At 42.9% G+C, this 19,694-nt stretch overlaps 1 protein-coding gene and 1 long non-coding RNA gene across 5 annotated transcripts in view; one reads left to right on the forward strand and one right to left on the reverse strand.

Moving 5' to 3' along the window:
- Positions 1-19,694, reverse strand: part of LOC140486075 (uncharacterized) — a 71,348-nt gene that overhangs the window by 10,401 nt on the left and 41,253 nt on the right. For all 4 annotated transcript variants that reach the window (XM_072584713.1, XM_072584714.1, XM_072584711.1 and 1 more), the window contains one exon: positions 3,307-3,543. In XM_072584713.1, coding sequence (XP_072440814.1) covers positions 3,307-3,543 — 237 coding nt within the window. The remainder of the gene's footprint in view (positions 1-3,306; positions 3,544-19,694) is intronic.
- The window catches only part of LOC140486078 (uncharacterized), a 40,411-nt gene continuing 26,392 nt past the window's right edge, over positions 5,676-19,694 (forward strand). Inside the window, exon 1 of the long non-coding RNA XR_011962519.1 lies at positions 5,676-5,786. This is a non-coding gene — a long non-coding RNA (uncharacterized lncRNA). The remainder of the gene's footprint in view (positions 5,787-19,694) is intronic.

Here is a 19,694-nt window from a genome sequence, read left to right on the forward strand (position 1 = left end):
AAAGTGCAGTGATGCTACCAGGACTGGAGGTTTTGAGATATAGAGGGGCTAGATAGGCTGGGACCTTTTTCCTTGGAGCATAGGAGGTAGAGGGTGACCTTTATACAGGTTTATAAAATCATGAGGGAAGTTCAAAACTGGAGCGCATAGATTTAAGGTGAGAGGAGAAAGGTTTAGAATAGACCTAACTGGCAAGTTTTTCATGCAGAAAATGTATGGAATGAGCTACCAGAGGAAGTGGTAGATGCAGGTACAGTCACAACATTAAAAAGATATTTGGACAGGTACTACATGGAAAGGTTGAGACAGATATGGGCTAAACACAGGCAAGTGGAAGTCATTTAGTTTGGGATACCTCAAATTCTCTTGGCATAGATGAGTTGGACTGAAGAGTATGTTTTTGTGCTGTATGACTCTATGACTGGCAGCAGGTACAGGAGACCATTCAAGCACAGAGATTAAATAGGAACGTAGCGGTAACAGAGGATGATCGGGGGGGGAGGGGGGGGATAGACACATATATCTGCAGCTGAGAGTATCAGGTCAGAATGCAGTTTTACCTGTACAGTGCCAGGGTTTGAGACATCTGCACTGGACTAGTGAGAAATACGCTATGAGAGGGGGGAGGATCCAATGGTCATGGTCAAGATCCATGTACATTTGGCCACAGTACTATTTCTCCCTTCATTCAAGTCATTAATGCAAATTGACAATAGTTGAGTGCCCAGCATTAAGCCATGCCGCATTCCACTACTTATAGATTGTCAAATTGAAAATGACCCATTTATCCACACTCTCTGTTTCATGTTAGTTAGCAAATCGTCTGATTGTGCTATTATGTTACTCCCATACACATTAACTCTTGCTTTTCATAGCAACTTGCTTTATGGCACCTTATTGAATGCCCTTTGGAGATCTAAATGCTCTAAATCTACTGGTTCCTCATTATTAAACTTCCATATTACGGCCTCAATTACTCTAATAAACTTGTCACACACAATTTCCTTTCGATTAGTTCATGCTGACTTCCTGATCTCATCATGATTTTCTCAATATGTTGTTATTGCTTCCTTAACAAAGTGTAGCATTTGTCCAATGACAAATGTTAAGCTAACTGGCTTGTCATTTCCTGCTTTCTGGCCCCTTTCTTTATTGAATTAGTGGTGTTACGTTTGTGGTTTACTTATTCTCTGGGATATTATAGAATGGTGGCTTCACAGGGTACTCCTGTGGCACAGCGGTAGTGTTCCCACCTTTGATCCCAGGTTCAAGTCCCACCTACTCTGGACGTGTATCATAACATGACGAAGCAGGTTGATTAAAATATGCATAACCAATGCAGCTCTTCCTTTAAAACCCAGGGATGCAGGTCATGAAGACTTGTTAGCTTTTATACCATTAGATTTCCTTGTACTTTTTTTATTGGGGATAATGACTGTTTTAAGTTGCTATCTCTCTTTTGCTCCCTAGCTTTCTACTATCTCGGGATGCTTTTGGTGTCTTCTGATGAAAAGATAGATTAGATTAGATTACCTACAGTGTGGAAATAGGCCATTTGGCCCAACAAGTCCAAACTGACCCTCCAAAGAGTAACCCACCTGGACCCATTCTCCTACCTTATATTTACCCCTAAATAATGCACCTAACACTATGGGCAATTTAGCATGGGCTGCACATCGTTGGACTTTGGGAAGAAACTGGATACCCAGAGGACACCCATGCAGACACAGGGAGAACTTGCAAACTCCACACAGACAGTCGCCTGAGGCAGGAATCAAACCCAGGTCCCTGGCACTGTGAGGCAACAGTACTAACCACTGAGCCACCATGCTACCCTTAAGGTACAAAGCACTTGTTCAAAATTCGTGGTTAGACATCAGCTGTGGAAATATACACTTCAGAAAAGATGTGAAGGCTATGGAAAGAGTGCAGAGGTTTGCTGTGATGTTACTAGAGATCAGGAATTTCACTTAGGAGGAGAGGTTGGAAGTGTTAGGAACAGAGAAGACGAAGATGTTACCTAATACAGGGTTTCCAGAGGATGAGGGGTTCTGTTAGAGTAGATAGACAACAACTATTCCCTTTGATAAGTGAATAACCAGAAGTTAATAATTTAAGATCACGAGCAAAAAATTGTGCCAGCTAAATCCATACATTATTTATTTTAAAGGGGAGCTGCACAGGCATCTTAGAATGAGGAACTGACAGCACTATGGACAAAAATAAATGATTTGTGGAACTAAGCACTGCTGCTCTTACAAAGATTTAGTACAGAGATGACAGGCCCAAATGCTTCTCAGTACTTTAAGTTTCTGTGAACTTAAGCAAGTAACATACCTTCAATCATACATCAAGACATTAGAATTCTCCAATGAGATATTTAACACTGCTTTTTCAACACTGTGTAGTGTATTTGGCAGATCAAAAAATTATTTAATTGCATTTTCCTCAATCACTTAAGTGACTATAAAAAAACCAAGTATTAGCTTTTCAGAGTTTAGAAGGACTGAAACCTCACTCCAGAGATTTGAGCCTAATATTTACATTGTTCTTACATGCAACCCTGAAGGTGTGTTGCATTGTCAGAAGTGCTGTTTCTTAGAAGAGATACTAAACTGGTCTCTCTGAATTTTATGTGTATTTGAAATCAAAGGGAAAATAACTCTTAGCTAAAATTTATCTTTTAATCAATATTACGGAGACAGATTATCTGGTTGTTTATCCAGTTTCTGTTTGCCATGCTCAAATTAGTGTTTTAGATTACATTTTACATTAGATTCCCTACAGTGTGGAAACAGGCCCTTCGGCCCAACCAGTCCATACCGACCCTCCAAAGAGTAACCCACCCAGACCCATCTCCCTCTGACTAATGCACCTAACACTATGGACAATTTAGCATGGCCAATTCACCTGACCTGCATATCTTTGGACTGTGGGAGGAAACCAGAGCATCCCCACGGAGAATATGCAAACTCCACACACAGACAGTCACCCTAGGCTGGAATTGAACCTGGGACTCTAGTGCTGTGAGGCTGCAGTGCTAACCACTGAGCCACCGTGCCACCCCAACATTATAACATTATAATAGTGACTACTTTTCAAAAGCACTTTGATGCTGTGAAGTTTTTTGGGACAGGTAGCTGTAGTGAAAAAGACACAATATAAATGCAATTTTGTCTTTTCTTTTCACTGATGCTTACACTCCAAGGCATAGCATTCAACAAGGAGGGAAAATTTGAACCACATACAAATGTTGTAAAACACAGACTTTTCAAAATCTACGGAGTTATGCATATCTGATCTTACGATATCTATCAGCAGTAGCCATCCTTTTCCTGAGTCTCTCCGCATCATTAGTTTTTTCCATGAAGGTGTGGATCACTGCAGCGAGCTGATGAAAATCTTCAGCACTTTCAAGCTCAAAGAGACAGTCCTGGACAACTTTCCGTGGTAGTCCCAGCAGTCGACCAAATTCACAAACATTCAATGACATTTCCCTGCCGTTTTTCAACTGAAACAATGTCATTGCCTCCCTAACAAGCTCTAAATGAGGAAAAAAAAAGCAACATTTTGTATCAGGTTAAGGTTGCATTAGTTGAGATCTGGGTTTGAACCATAATAACAGAAAGTATTGGCTGAAATTGCTGGCTGTCAGAATCCTATGTGATAAAGTCACAATGTGAATGGGTTTATGTTATCCTAATCCACTAGTTATTGGCATTGAGTTTGCAGCCTATTTTACACAGACCACAAGGCATACTAGTTACAACTCAGGTTGGATTGACATCTTTTGCACCATCACAGAGTTCTCATCAATTATGCATGTGTGAGGAGATTTGTGAATCTTGTGATGAAAGTTGGCAGGAGTTCTTGCAGCATCAGAAGCTTCAGGGGTCAAAGATCCTGGCAACATATTGAAAAAGCACTTGGATACCCATCTGTTCCCAGCTAGGAGCACCACTTGGGCTCTCAGAATAGATGCTGCAGCGAAACATTTTGGCCTTTCCCCAGTCATCTTGCCACTCTTAGCGAGACAGACTTCCAACCTTGGCTCAAGCAAGTTAGACCAGTTCCACCAAATTTCAGTCATGTCATGGCATAGACAAACATTCCCCAAAGAGGACAATGAAGCAACTATTCATTCCAAAGACCAGAAAGAAGTATAATTTGCCACATACGTGCTTCTTATGTATAGATGACTTTCTGAGTGCATGTATTTTTGTAAGATGGCTTTAATGCAGGTGGGAAACTGAATTTTGCCAAGGTAACCTATTAATGTTTGTTCATGACGTTCAAATGCATGTAAGTGGCTTCCAGAATTACTGTTGGAAAGCTTGACTTACTTTTAAAGGTTGAAGAAATTAATGGCAAAGGTTCATCCCACCATTGAATTCTGAAATTTGGCCTCATGTCCAATTATGCTCCCCCAATTGCATCCCTTTTATGCCATGTGGAACACAAAATACCGCCCATAATTATGTACAGTAATTATGGGCATTATGTACAGTCCTTTACTCTGTAACTGGCTATGCCATGCCAGATCACTCAATGTTTGCTGCATCATATAGAAAACCCAAAATATAAAGGGTTCCATTCCCAAAGTGGGAATGTCACATCTTCAGTAATTCAGAAAAAGAAATACTATCAGAAAAATAAGATCAAGAAAACTGAAATAAACTGGTATAATTGATTATGATATAGGTGAATAGTTAATACACACAATATTTAGGTGAATGGTATATATAATCACATATACAGTTGGATAAAATCATTAAGTTGATTAATGCAATTATGTACATCATTCTGTGGAGCACACGAAGAAGAGTAAGGCCTTCAGCCTATCAAGCCTGTTCAATTACTTTATAATGGCTAACTAGATGAATATGAACAAAACAAAACTACTACAGACTTTCATTATAAAGGTAAGTAAGTCAGTATAGAATTTCATTATGAAGGTCAATAAATCAGGAGAGATATGGATAATTACGTCAATATCTAAAGCATTATTTTATAGCTCAATGGATCAGTGTATGTGAGTCATTAAACTAGATGAACGTGAAATTACATCATGATGAGAGGATATAATCAGATGTAAATGAACAATGAAAATTTAATGGGTGGATAAGGACATAAGACTGTATACAGGCTTATAAACAGGTTTCTTGGTAGTATTAGTAAAGTGGTCAGCAGTATAAATGCAGACATTAGGAAAAACTTGTAGCAAAGAAAGAATATTTGTTTTTATTGGGAGAATTTAACTTTCAGGCAAATGGGATGAGTTCAATTTGTGTCAGAAAGGTTTTTTTTTCCAATTTTCCTGGGATAGTTTTCTGACACGGACAGTCCCCAGGTTGTAAACAGGTTCCATTCCTGAGTCAATTCGTAACCAGTTTGTGCATTAGTCAGAACACAATGCAGGACAATATAAAATAGTCTAAGAGAAAGTGAGGACTGCAGATGCTGGAAATCAATGGCGAGAATGTGGTGCTGAAAAAGCAGAGCAGGTCAGGCAGCATTGAGGAGCAGGAGAATTGACATTTCAGGCAAGAGCCATTCATCGGGGGCTCTTGCCTGAAATGTCGATTCTCCTGCACCTCAGATGCTGCCTGACCTGCTGTGCTTTTCCAGCACCACACTCTCAAATATAAAATAGTCGCTCAAACTTTCAAGAAAATGTTCCTTTTTTTTATTCACAGGATGAGGGTGTCACTGTCTAAGCTAACATTTATTGTCCAGAAGGCAGTTGACAGTCAACCACATTGCTGTGGGTCTGGAGTCACATATAGGTAAGGATGGCAGTTTTCTTCCCTAAAGGACATTCAATATCGTATGTTGGATCTTTAAAATTAATATGAATACACATCTGTATGGGATCGTGTTTGTAAGTTGTCAGTCAGATGTTTGTAAATCAGGGATTCCCTGTATTCTTGAATCAACGAGGGGCATACTATGTTAGGTTCAGTAAATAATAAGATAGATTTATTAATAGATTAGTTACAGTGTGGAAACAGGCCCTTCGGCCCAACAAGTCCACACCGACCCTCCGAAGACCAACCCACCCAAACCCCATTCTCCTACATTTACCCCTTCACCTAACACTACGGGCAATTTAGCATGGCCAATTCACCTAACCTGCACATTTTTGGACTGTGGGAGGAAACCAGAGCACCTGTAGGAAACCCACACAGACACAGGGAAAATTGGCCTTTCTCCAATTTAGATTAGATTACTTACAGTGTGGAAACAGGCCCTTCAGCCCAACAAGTCCACACCGACCCTCCGAAGAGCAACCCACCCAGACCCATTCCCCTACATTTACCCCTTCAGTAAAGGGTGGCAAAACAGAAAAGAAGCTTGCAAAGGTTAGCAAAATCAACAGAATTATATTCAGAAAAAAATGAGGTAGTTCGGAGTAATGCAGAACCTGGAACAAATGGTAATTGCAAAATTGTCAATGACAATAAGGAGTAGGTTGACATTTTGAGTAAGTAATTTGCCTCAGTATTTACAGGAAAGGAAACATTGACTTGCTGGATCTTCCAAGGAAACAAATATCACCAAAATTAGCATATGTAATAATAATAATGAAGAAAACCATTAAACTAAAGACTAACAAATCCAGAGGACTGGATGATTTTCATTCTAGGGATTTAAAAGAAGCAATTAAAATTATTGAAAATTCTCTAACAATAGCCTTTCAAAGTTCTTCTAATTTGGAAAACTTTCCTATGGATTGGGAAATTGTAACGGTTAACCCACTACTTAAATAAGATGAGGAAAACCAGAGATTAGCAATCATTTAGCTGAACGTAGGTTGGGGAAATTACTGGATTTTATAATGAAGAATAAGATGACTGAACACCATGAAAATTTTCAGATGATCAGAGATAGTCAGTGTGGATTTATAATGAGTGGGTTACATCTGATTGGGGAGATACTAGATGAGTATTTTGCATCAGTGTTTACTGTGGAGAAGGACATGGAAGACATAGAATGTGGGGAAATAGATTGTGACATCTTGAAAAATGTCCATATTACTTCAGTGGTGGTGCTGGATGTCTTGAAACACATAAAAGTGGATAAATCCCCAGGACCTGATCAGGTGTAACCTGGATCTCTGTGGGAGGCTAGGGAAGTGATTGTTGGGCCCCTAGCTGAGACATTTTTATCATGGATAGTTACAGGTGAGGTGCCGGTAGACTGGAGATTGGCAAACGTGGTGCCACTACTTAAGAAAGGTGGTAAGGCCAAGCCAGGGAACTATAGACTGGTGAGCCTGACATCGGTGGTGGGCATGTGGTTGGAGGGAATCCTGAGGGACAGGATTTGTATTTATTTGGAAAGGCAAGGACTGATTAGGGATAGTCAGCATAACATTGTGCATGGAAAATCATGTCTCACGAACTTGATTGAGTTTTTAAAATAAGTAACGAAGAGGATCGATGAGGGCAGAGGGGTGGATGTGATTTATATGGTGATTCAATTCCCTACAGTGTGGAAACAGGCCCTTCCACCCAACAAGTCCACACTGACCCTTTTAAGAGTAACCCACCCAGATCCATTTCCCTCTGACTAATGCACCTCACACTATGGGCAATTTAGCATGGCCAATTCACCTAACCTGCTCATCTTTGGACTGTGGCAGAGCAGCCAGAGGAAACCCATGCAGACATGGGGAGAATGTGCAAACTCCACACAGACAGTTACCTGAGGTTGGAATCGAACCTGGGTCCCTGGCGCTGTTAGGCAGCAGTGCTAACCACTGAGCCACTTTGCCACCCCAAAACTTAATTAAGGCGTTCGACAAGGTTCCTCATGGTAGACTGGTTAGCAAAGTTAGATCTCGTGGAATACAGAGAGAACTAGTCATTTGGATACAGAATTGGCTCAAAGGTAGAAGACAGAGGGTGGCGGTGGAGGGTTGTTTTTCAGACTGGACACCTCTGAACAGTGGTGTGCCACAAGGATCGGTGCTGGATCCACTGTTTTCGTCATTTATATAAATGATTTGAATGTGAACATAGGAGGTATGGTTAGTAAGTTTGCAGGTGACACCAAGATTGGAGGTGTAGTGGACAATGAAGAAGGTTACCTCAGTGTACAATGAGATCTTGATCGGATGGGCCAATGGGTTGAGGAATGGCAGATGGAGTTTAATTTAGATAAATGTGAGGTGCTGCATTTTGGAAAAGCAAATCTTAGCAGGACTTATACACTTAATGGTAAGGTCCTGGGGAGTGTTGCTGAACAAAGAGACTGTGGAGTGCAGGTTCATTGCTCCTTGAAAATGGAGTCGCAGGTAGATAGGATAGTAAAGGAGTTTGGTATGTTTTCCTTTATTGGTCAGAGCATTGAGTATAAGAGTTGGTAGGTCATGTTGCGGCTGTACAGGACATTAGTTAGGCGACTTTTGGAATATTGCATTCAATTCTTGTCTCCCTCCTATCAGAAGGATGTTGTGAAACTTGAAAGTGTTCAGAAAAGATTTACAAGGATGTTGCCAGGGTTGGAGGATTTTAGCTATGGGGGAAGTTGAATAGGCTAGGGCTGTTTTCCCTGGAACATTGGAAGCTGAGGGGTGACCTTATAAAGGTTTATAAAATCATGAAGAGCATGGATAGGGTAAATAGACAAGGTCTTTTCCCTTGGGTGGGGGAGTCCAGAACTAGAAGGCATAGGTTTAGGATGATAGGGGAAAAATTAAAAAGGGACCTAAGGGACAACGTTTTCATGCAGAACATGGTGTGTGTATGGCAGGAGCTGCCAGAGGAAGTGGGGGAAGCTGGTACGATTACAACATTTAAAAGGCATCTGGATGCATGTATGAACAGGAGAGATTTAGAGGAATATGAGCCAAGTACTAGTAAATGGGACTAGATTAGGTTTGGATATCTGGTCTGCATGGACGAGTTGGAGCAAAGGGTTTGTTTCTGTGTTGTACGTCTCTATGACTCCAGTGGACTGAGGCATGCCTTTGCATGTGCTTTAGGTGGACTTCGGAAAGCATTTTATAAAGTCGTTCACAAAAATATGAACTGATATTGGAAGAATTGAACGGAATTTATCTACCCAGAATGTAGCATGGCCAAATTTGCTAATGTCAGAAATATAGCTGACATCCGTGGTATCGGAATCCTCTAAAATTGGGAAATTTATGCCAAGTGTAAAAACCCAAAACCCAAGACATAAGTATTGTGAAATAAAAGCCAACACTTTAGAATAAGCTTGCAGAGGTATGCTATACAGTAAGAGGCATAAATTCAGCCATTAAATAAAAGACATGGCTCAGCAATAGGAATTCAACATCGTCTGGTTGCTATCATGTGGCAAGGGTAAAGCCTTCACCTACCACTGCATACTGCAAATAAAAGATTGACCACTTAATATGATATGTCCTTATTCTGATGATGATTTCCCATTGAGGAGGGGAATAGGTAATTCAAACCTTTGTTCATCTCATGGCTGTTGTCATGTACCTCCAAATAGCAGGAGAGCCTAAAATCATTGTGAACTGATCATTTGATCTGGGTTTGTTTTCTCCATGGAAAGGTTCCACCAATCATTCTTGTCTGAACTGTGAGTGGAATACACTAAGAAGGATTAGTTATCAATACAAAGAGTGGAGCTGGAAAAAACATAGCAGGTCAAGCTGAATCAGAGGAGAAGGGGAGTGGACGTTTCAGGTTGGAACCTTTCATCAGGTCTGAGGAAGGGGAAGGGGGCTGAGAAATAAATGGAGTGAGATGGGTGGGGCTGGGGGAAAGATGGGTGGGATGACAATAGATGGATGCCAGGTAGTGATTGGTCAGTAGGAAGGGTGGAGCAGTGGAAAGAAGGTGGACGGGTAGGGTCAGGTTGAGGGGGCAGGGTGGAGAGGGAGGGCTGGGCCTCGGATGAGGTGGGTGGATTGGGAGATTTGGAAGCTGGTGAATTCTATATTAAGGCATAAGGTTGTAAGCTCCCAAGGTGGAAGATGTGTTCTTCCTCCACTTTGCATGTAACCTTGTGTTGATGGTGGAGGAGGCCCAGGATGGATATGTTGTTGGGGGAATGGGAAGGGGAGTTGAAATGGCTGGCAACCAGAAGGTAGGGTTGATTGGAGTGTGCAGAGCATAAATGTTTCCTGAACTGGTTCCCAAGTTTGTACTCGATTTATGGAATGACCTGCCAGAGGAAGTGGTGGTGGCTGGTTTAATTACAATATTTAAAGGTATCTGGATGGATATATGAATAGGAAGGGTTTACAAGGATATGGGAAAGTGTGAAGACTGCAGGTGCCAGAAAGTCAGAGTCAAAAAGTATGGCACTAGAAAAGCACAGTAGGTATATGGGCCAACTGCTGCAAATGGGACTATATTAATTAAGGATACTTGGTCGGCATGGACGAGTTGGACTGAAGGGTCTGTTTCCATGTTGTACATCTCTACGACTATGACTCTCTGATGTAAGGGAGACTACATTGGGGCAACAGATGCAATAAATGCAATAAAGAGGAAATGCACATGAATCTCTGCCAGACTTGGAGTGATTCTTTGGGGCCTTGGACGGAGTTGAGAGGGGAGGTGTGGGGGTTTTACACTGCTTGCATCCTCAGGGGAAGGTTCCAGGTGTGAAGGAGGGGTTTGTTAGAGTGTGTAGACCTAACAATGGAGTCGCAGAGGGAATGGTCCCTGCAAAAAGTGGGTAAAGGCTCCACCCTTCCTATCATTTTGGTGGTGGGGTCAGACTGCAAGTGGTAGAAGATGATGTGCTGGACTTGGGGATTAGTGGAGTAGAACGTGAGGACAAGGGAGACTGTATCCTTGTTGTGGTTGGGGGGGTTAGTTTGAGGGCAGAAGTATGGGAAATGGAGGAGATGTGGTTGAGGACATTATTGATCACGGGGGAGGGGAAATTGTGGTCCTTGAAGGAGGAGGATATCTGGGATGTCCTGGAGTGGACTCACTCACCTTGGGAGCAGATGTAGTGGAGGTGGAGGAATCGGGATTATGGGATCACCTTTTTTGTAGGAGGTTGGGTGGTAAGGGGTGCACTTGTGGTAACTGTGGGAACCAGTGGGTTTGTAATAGATGTCAGTGTTGAGTCAGTTGCCGGACATGGAGACGGAGAGGTCCGGGAAGGGGAGGGAGGTGTCAGAAATGGTCCAGGTGAATTTGAGGTTAGGGTGGAAGGTGCGGATGAAGTGGATCCCAGGTTCACCTCTGCCGTGTCTGTTCCCAGGATGAGCGATTCCACTCCAGGACATCCCAGATGTCATCCTACTTCAAGGACTGCAATTTCCCCTCTTCCGTGATCAACAATGCCCTCAACCACATCTCCTCCATTTCTTACACCTCTGCACTCAAACACTTCTCCCACACAACCACAAGAAGGAAAGAATTCCCTTTGTCCTCTGATTCCAATCCACTAATCTCCAAGTCCAACGCATCATCCTCCACCACTTCGGCCATCTGCAGTCTGACCCCGCCACCAAAATGATATTTCTGTCCCCACCCCTGTCCGCTTTTTACAGGGACATATTTCCTCCGCGACTCCTTTGTTACGTCCACACTCCCCATCAACCCTTCCTTTCCGATGAGTCTGCAGGAGGTGCAAACCTGCCCCCACACCTCTGTCCAAGGCCCTAAAGAATCATTCCAAGTCCAGCAGAGATTCACATGCATTTTGTCTAACCTGATTTATTGCTTCTGATGTGGTCTACTCTGCATTAGTGAGATGGGAACTGGTTCAGGGAACATTTATGGTCTGTACGGTCCAATCAACCCCACCTTCTGGTTGCCAGCCATTTCAACTCCCCCTCCCACAACGAAATGTATACCCTGAGCCTTTTCCACCATCAAAACAAGGCCATATGCAAACTGGAGGAGGAACACCTCATCTTCTGCTTGGGAGCTTACTACCATACACCTTAACATAGAATTCACCAGCTTCCAAATCTTCCCAAACCCCTCACCTCATCCCAGGCCCAGCCCTCCCACTCTGCCCTGCGCCCTTAACCTGACCTGTCCATCTTCCTTCCCACCTATCTGCTCCACCCTTCCTACTGACCAATCACAGGAACCTCCTACCTGCATCCATCCATCGCCATCCCACCCACCTTGCCCCCAGCCCCACCCTCCTCCTTCTATTTATTTCTCAGCCCCTTTCCCCTCCTGATGAAAGATTCCGACCTCAAATGCTGACTCCCCTTCTCCTCTGATGCTGCTTGACCTGCTGTGCTTTTTCACTTTGACACTCCCAGCAACCTCAATTCCCATTATCTCCAAGGATTAGTTATCAAACATGCTGAACAGTATGAACAACATGAAATGTGTGATAATGGTTGTGATATATTTGAGAGGAATTTAAAAAAGGGGCAAAATTGAAGGCACTTTATTGCAGATGGGAGAAAGATCAAGGTCAGTTAGCCGGACTCAGCTGCAAGATCAGATACAGCAGCAATGCTGGGGTTTGCAAGTATTCCAGCCAAATCATAGCAATCGCACTCTGGTGGTCAGGTGACTGCAATCAGGAAAAAGGTCAGGAACTGTCAGCCTGGCTCACAAACCTACAGTTTTAACTTGATGAATGAGGTTGTAAGTTATCAACCAAATCTGGGGGATATTGATGGCTGGGAGCGGAAAGTAATTTGAGTGTGACAACCAAATCTAGTGGGGTTTGAGTCTGAGTTGAGTTAGGTTTGGGGCAGAAATGTGGGGTTTTGCCTATGATTTTTTTTGGGAAAGGCTTTTCTAATAAGCCATGGTGATTTTGTGTTTGAAAGAAAGCTGAGTTTAAATCATGGGTGAACTTAAACTGGACGAATCAATTGAAATGTTGTGCAGTGTCGTTTTTGACACAAAAATCTTAAAGGTGGTCTGGATGTTTGGAGGTTTTTAAATAAAGTACAGGTTTGTGGTTGAGCCTAATCCTGTGTCTGTGCAGTTTTGTTCTACATAAAATCCTACAGTCCAAGAACCATTTATAAGGGAACATTGCCAACAAAGTGTTTCTATCTACATTAAGAATTGGAACTGCTTACAATGTTACAAAGATTTATAAATAAATTGAGTGAATAGGAAAAATGGCCTATATTGAAATCCAATTGCCACTTTTTCCCAATAGGACCACAATTTACCAGTGGACCTTTTTACTGGGATTATTTATTAACCCTGTCTTATTACACAATACAAGATATAAAATAACTTACCCCTCCTTAGTTCTATTTCTCTAGAAAACTGGCGTGAAATCATTCCACAAACCCATCTTATCAACCGCCTTTGCCAATTTGACTGAGCTAGTTTATATTAAGATTAAAGTACCTCACACTTATTATACTGTTTTTGTTATAAGTTCCAATAACTTCTTGTTTTATGTTTTATGTTTTATATCTTCTGTCCAATATGCTTATCATTAGGAACCTACAGACTACTCCCACCTGTGTTTTGTAGCCTTTGGTATTACTAATCTCCATACTAATTATATTTCCCAATTAACTGAATTGAGATCCTTTCTCACCACTGTCCTTACGTCATCTTTTACTATCAGGGCTATTTCTCCTCCTTTTCCATTCTGTCTATCTTTTCAAAATGTTGTACATCCTGGAATACTTATTTTCCAATTTTGATCACCTTGTAACTGTCTGTCTGTAATTGTGATTTGACCCAATCATTTGTGTTTCATCTACATTTGGAATGTGGGTAATATTGGACAGGCTCAAAAAATGTGGTGCTGGGAAAGCACAGCTGGTCAGGCAGCATCTAAGGAGCAGGGGTCGACGTTTTGAGCATAAGCTCTTCATCAGAAATTTAGGGATGGTGCCCAAGGGAGCTGAGAGATAAATGGGAGGAAGTGGGGCTGGGGGAGAAGGTAGCTCGGAATGTGATAGGTAGATGAAGGTATGTGTGATGGTGATAGGTCCGATTAGAGGGATGGGTGGGATGGAAGATGGACAGATAGGACAGTTGAGGAGGGCAGTGTTGAGTTGGAGGGTTGGATCTGGGATAAGCTGGGGGCGGCGAAATGAGGAAACAGGTGAAATTGGCATTGGTCCCATGTGGTTGGAGGGTCCCAAGGTGGAAGGTGAGGCGTTCTTCCTCCAGGTGTTGGGTGGCTAGAATTTGGTGGTGGAGGAGACCCAGGACATGCATGTCCTTGGCGGAGTGGGAGAGGGAGTTGGAGTTTTTGGCTACAGGGCAGTGGAGTTGTTTCGTGTGTGTTTGTCCCAGAGATGTTTTCTGAAACGTTCTGCAAATTGGTGTCCTGCCTCCCGAGTGCAGAGGAGACCACATCGAGAGCAACGGACACAGGAGATGACGTGTGGAGGTGCAGCAAGATCTCTGTCGGATGTGGAAGGATCCTTTGGGGCCTTGGGTGAAGGTGAGAGGAGAGATATGGGTGTGGGTTTTACACCTCTTGTGGTGGCAAGGGAAGGTGCTGGGAGTGGAGAGTGGATGGTGGTGGGCATGAACCTAACGAGGGAATTGTGGAGGAAATGGTCTCTGTGGAATGCAGATAGGGGAGGGGAGGAAAATATATCTCTGGTGGTGGGGTCTGTTTGTAGGTGGTGGAAATGGCAGAGGATGATGCATTGTATCCGGAGGTTGATGGTGTGGAAGGTGAGGACACTGCCCCCCCCCCCCCCCATAAAACCTCCATCCAAGGCCCCAAAGGATCCTTCCACATGTGACAAAGATTTTCCTGGACCTCCACACACCACCTACTGTATCTGTTGGTCTCAGTGTGGTCTCCTCTACGCTGGGGAAACAGGACGCCAACTTGCAGAACATTTCAGAGAACATCCCTGGGACACACACGAAATAAACCCTCTGTGTTTTGGCCGAACACTTCAACTCTCCCTCCCATCCACCAAGAACATGCAAATCCTGGGACTCCTCCACCGCCAAATTATAGCCACCCAACGCCTGGAGGAAGAACACCTCATCTTCTGCCTCGGGACCCTCCAACCACACGCAATCAATGTGGATTTCACCAGTTTCCTCATCTCCTCTCCCCCCACCTTATTTCAGATCCAACCCTCCAACTGTCTGACCTATCCATCTTCCTTCCCACCATCTGCTCCACCCTCCACTTGAACCTATCACCATCACCATCCACCTTTATCTACCTGCTGCATTCCCAACTACCTTCCTCCCAGCCCCACCCCCCTCCCATTTATCTCTCAGCCCCTTGGGTCCTCCACCTCCTCCTCAACATTCCTGATGAAGAACTTATGTTCGAAATGCCAACTCTCCTGCTCCTCAGATGCTGCATGACCAGCTGTGCTTTTCTAGCACTACACTTTTTGACTCTGATCTCTAGCATCTGCAATTCTCACTTTCTCCTAATATTGGACAGGCCCCAATTATTACTAACTTCCAGTTTCCCGGAGAGATGGTCTCAGGTCTACACATAGCAAATCCTGAACATCATTTAGGCTTGGGCTGACAAGAAACATTTGTGCTATACAAGTAGATTACGATTGATCAGAAACTGAAATGGACCAACCACATAACTGTGGCTACAACTGTAGGTAAAAGACTGAGATTTTTGCAATGAGGAGCTCACTTCCTGTTTTCCCAATATATGCTCATCCTCAAAAAGATCTGCCATGACCTTATTGAATGGCGGAATGGAATTGAGGAGCTTTATAGCTTTCTTTTGTTCTTAATCTGTATATTTGTATCTGCAAGGCACAACATAGGAGTGTGATGGAATACTCTCACCAGCTAAGGCTAAGCAACCAGCCAGATTGCCAACCTCAGCCACAACATTCAACCTTCACTCCCTCCTCCACCAATACACAATGGCAACCGGATGTATGAGCTACACCACAGCAAGGCTCCTTTGATAACACCTTCTAAACCTCCAACTTCTATCACCTAGGAGGACAAATGCAGCAGATATACTGGAACACCACCACCTCCAAGTCACTCACCAATGTGACTTGGAAATATAGTGCTGTTCCTTCAGTGTTGCTGGGTCAAAGTCCTGCAACTCGCTCCCGAACAGCCCATGGACTGCAGTACTTAATTAAGGTTTTGCCATGTGGGCCAGAGGTGGGAAGGAAGAAATAGAGGCAGCCAAACAGCTGGTCCCAAATCTTTGCAATAAAGCAGTCTATGTGCTGCTCACAATTATTGGGGATGAGAATGGAGGAGACATTGGACACTCTTTGAAGATTATGATTTCTGCTGGTGAAGAGAAGCCAGAGGTTGTCTTCGCACACCAGGAATGAACAGAGAGAAGTTTTGACAGATTTGCACAGGACCCAATAATGTTTGTGATCCAGTCAGATGTGGCCGTGAATGGTGAGGCTAGAAGTTGACCGCTACTTACTGAGCCACACTCTGTGATGTAAGTTGTCTGTTTAGGATTGCTGCGGTTTATCTTCTTATGGAGGTAGAATCTAGTCAGATTCACTGCAGATCTGAAGTTGAATACTTAAAAGAGGAATGTTAGCTTGGCTCAGTGATTCTGAAAAGTATTCTGTCTAGGGACCACAGAGACATGACATAAGGCCTCATTGATGACCTAAAGGGATAGACAGAGTAGATGCTGAAAATATGTTTCCTTGGTTTTGCAATCTAGAACCAGGAGACACTGTCTCACTTTCAGAGCAAAAGGACAGCCATTAAGGACCGAGATGAGAAGGAATACAAATTAGGAGAAGTAGGTCATTAGGCCTCTCAAGCCTACCCCACCTTTCAGTTTGATCATGGTTGATGTGTTTGATGAGGATAGGTATTGAAGAAACAAGAGGTAAGTTATTCATTGCAGAATTCCAGCTTTTGACCAGTTCTCGTAGCCACAGTATTGATGTGGCTGGTTCAGTTCAATTTCTCTTCAACGGTAATCCCAGGATGTTGATCCTGGGGTACTGCATGATGAAATGCCATCAAATGTCAAGGGAAAATGGTTAGATTCTTTACTCAGAGGGTGGTGAATCTTTGAAATTCTTTATGCCAGAGGGCTGGGAAAGCTCAATCATTCAATAAGTTCAAGACTGAGATCAACAGATTTCTAATTACTAACAACATCAAGAGATATGGGATAGTGTGGGAATTTGGAGTTGATTGGACAGTTAGAGTGTCACTTAGCATGAAAAAAACCCTTTGGTCCAAGTAGTCCAGAATAACCATAATCCCAAACTAAACTAGTCCCACCTGCATGCACTTGGCTCATATCGCTCCAAACATTTCTTATTCATGTACTTATCTAACTGTCTTTTAAATGTTATAACTGTATTGCATTAACCACTTCTTCTAGACGTTCATTCCACACATGAACTTACTGAATGATTGAGCATGGCTCATTAGCAAGTTTGCAGATGACACTCAGATTGGTGGAGTAGCAGGTAGTGAAGGGGTCTGTCAGAGAATACAGCAGAATATTGAGAGATTGGAGAGTTGGGCAGAGAAATGGCAGATGGAGTTCAATCCGGACAAATACGAGGTGATATATTTTGGAAGATCCAATTCCGAAGCAAACTATACAGTAAATGAAAATTGATGTACAGAGAGATCTGGGTGTTCAGGTCCATTGTTTCCTGAAGGTGGCAACGCAGGTCAGTCAAGTGGTCAAGAAGGCATACAGCATGCTTTCCTTCATCAGATGGGGTATTGTGTACAAGAGTTGGCAGGTCATGTTATAGTTGTATAAGACTTTGGTTCGGCCAGATTTGGAATACTGCGTACAACTCTGGTCACCACATTACCAAAAGGATGTGGATGCTTTGGAGAGGGTGCAGAGGAGGTTCACCAGGATGTTGCCTAGAATGGAGGGTGCTAGCTATGAGGAAAGGTTGAGTAGATTGGGGAGGGACCTGATTGAGGCCTACAAAATCATGAGAGGTGTAGACAGGGTGGATAGCAAGAAGCTTTTTCTCCCCCAGTGTGGAGGACTCAATTACTAGGGGTTATGAGTTCAAACTGAGAGGGGAATAGTTTAGAGGAGATATGCGTGGAGAGTTCTACACGCAGAGGGTGGTGGGTGCCTGGAATGTGTTGCCAGCAGAGGTGGTAGGGAATGATAGCATCATTTAAGATGTATCTAGACAGATGCATGAATGAGCAGGGAACAAAGGGATACAAATCCTTAGAAAATAGACAGCAAGTTTAGATAGAGGATCTGGATTGGTGTGGGCTTGGAGGACTGAAGGGCCTGTTTCTGAGCTGTAATGTTGTTTATTCTATGAACCACTCTTATGTAAAAAAAATTGCCCCATGTCTTTTTTTAAATCTATCTCCTCTCATCATAAAAACATGCCCCCTAATCATGTAATTTCCCTACCCTCGGAAAAAGACACCTGTCATTTACCTTATCCATACCGCTCATGGCCTTATGAACCTTTGTAAGGTCACCCCTCAACCTCCTATGCTCCAATGAAAAAAGTCCCAGCTTATCCAGCCTTTCCTGAGAACTCAAATCCTCCATTTCCCGCAACATCCTGTTAAATCTCTTCTGAACCCTCTTCAGCTTAATGATAATAATCAGCCATGAGCTAGAATGATGGAGCAGACTTGAAGGGCTGATGGCTTACCCTTGCTCCAAAGTTCCTTACCATTCCCATTTCACTTGTTACCAAATAAAATCTAAGCAGAATTAATGGGAAGATGGGGTTCTGCTTTTGATGAGGCCAGACTGGAAAATTTCAGTTCTACTGCAGATTCAGCTGGCTTCTGTTCTGTGTTTGGTTGTATATGAACAAATGAATTAGGAGCAAAAATAGGGCACTTGAGTGTGCTGTTACATTTGATAAGATTATGGCTGATTTGATTGTGGACTCAATTCTACTTTCCTGTTTACCCCCATAACTGACTATACCCCCCCCCCACTTTGTTAACCAGGAACGTATCTGGCTTAGTAGAAAGAAAATGTAATACCCTTGCCTCTATTGCTCTCTGTGGAGGAGAATTTCACAGTCTAATGATCTTCAGAACATTTTATTTCCATTTTAAATACAAGACTCTTTAAACTCTGTCCCCTCGTTCTAGTTTACCTCACAAGGAGAAACACCCTCTCTGCATACCACAGTCAAACACTCTCAGGCTGTTATGTTTTTCAATACAATCACTTCACATTCTTCTACGTTCTGGTTAATATCGAGTCAATCTGTTCAACCTGTCCTCATAACATATCACCTTCATTCCAGAAATCAGTCAAGTGAATTGTCTCACCAAAGTTAGTAGTATAGCAATCTGTGGAGAAGGTTACTTAAGAGTACAACAAGATCTTGATCAGATGGGCCAATGGGCCGAGAAGTGGTAGATGAGGTTTAATAAAACAAATGTGAGGTGTTGCATTTTGGTAAGGCAAATCAGGGTAGGTCTTAGACAGTTAATGATAGGGCCCTGGGGAGTGTTGTCGAACAGAGGAACTTAGGGTGCAGCTTTACAGTTCCTTGGAAGTGGCATCGCAAGTAGGCTGTATGATGAAGAAGGTATTTGGCACGCTGGACTTAATTGTTCAGAGCATTGAGTATCGGAGTTGAGACTTTGGGTTGCGACTGTACAAGACATTCGTGAGGGGCACAGATAGGTTGATTAACCAAGGTCTTCTTTTCAAGAGTAGATGAGTCCAAAACTAGATGTCACAGGTTTAAGGTGAGAGGGGAAAGATTTAAAAGGGACTTGAGGGACAATGTTTTCACATAGAGGGTGACGCATGCATGGAATGAGCTGCCAGAAGAAGTGGTAGAGGCAGGTACGTATTAC

This window comes from Chiloscyllium punctatum, chromosome 15 (genome assembly GCF_047496795.1).
Source record: "Chiloscyllium punctatum isolate Juve2018m chromosome 15, sChiPun1.3, whole genome shotgun sequence".
Classification (NCBI taxonomy): domain Eukaryota; kingdom Metazoa; phylum Chordata; class Chondrichthyes; order Orectolobiformes; family Hemiscylliidae; genus Chiloscyllium; species Chiloscyllium punctatum.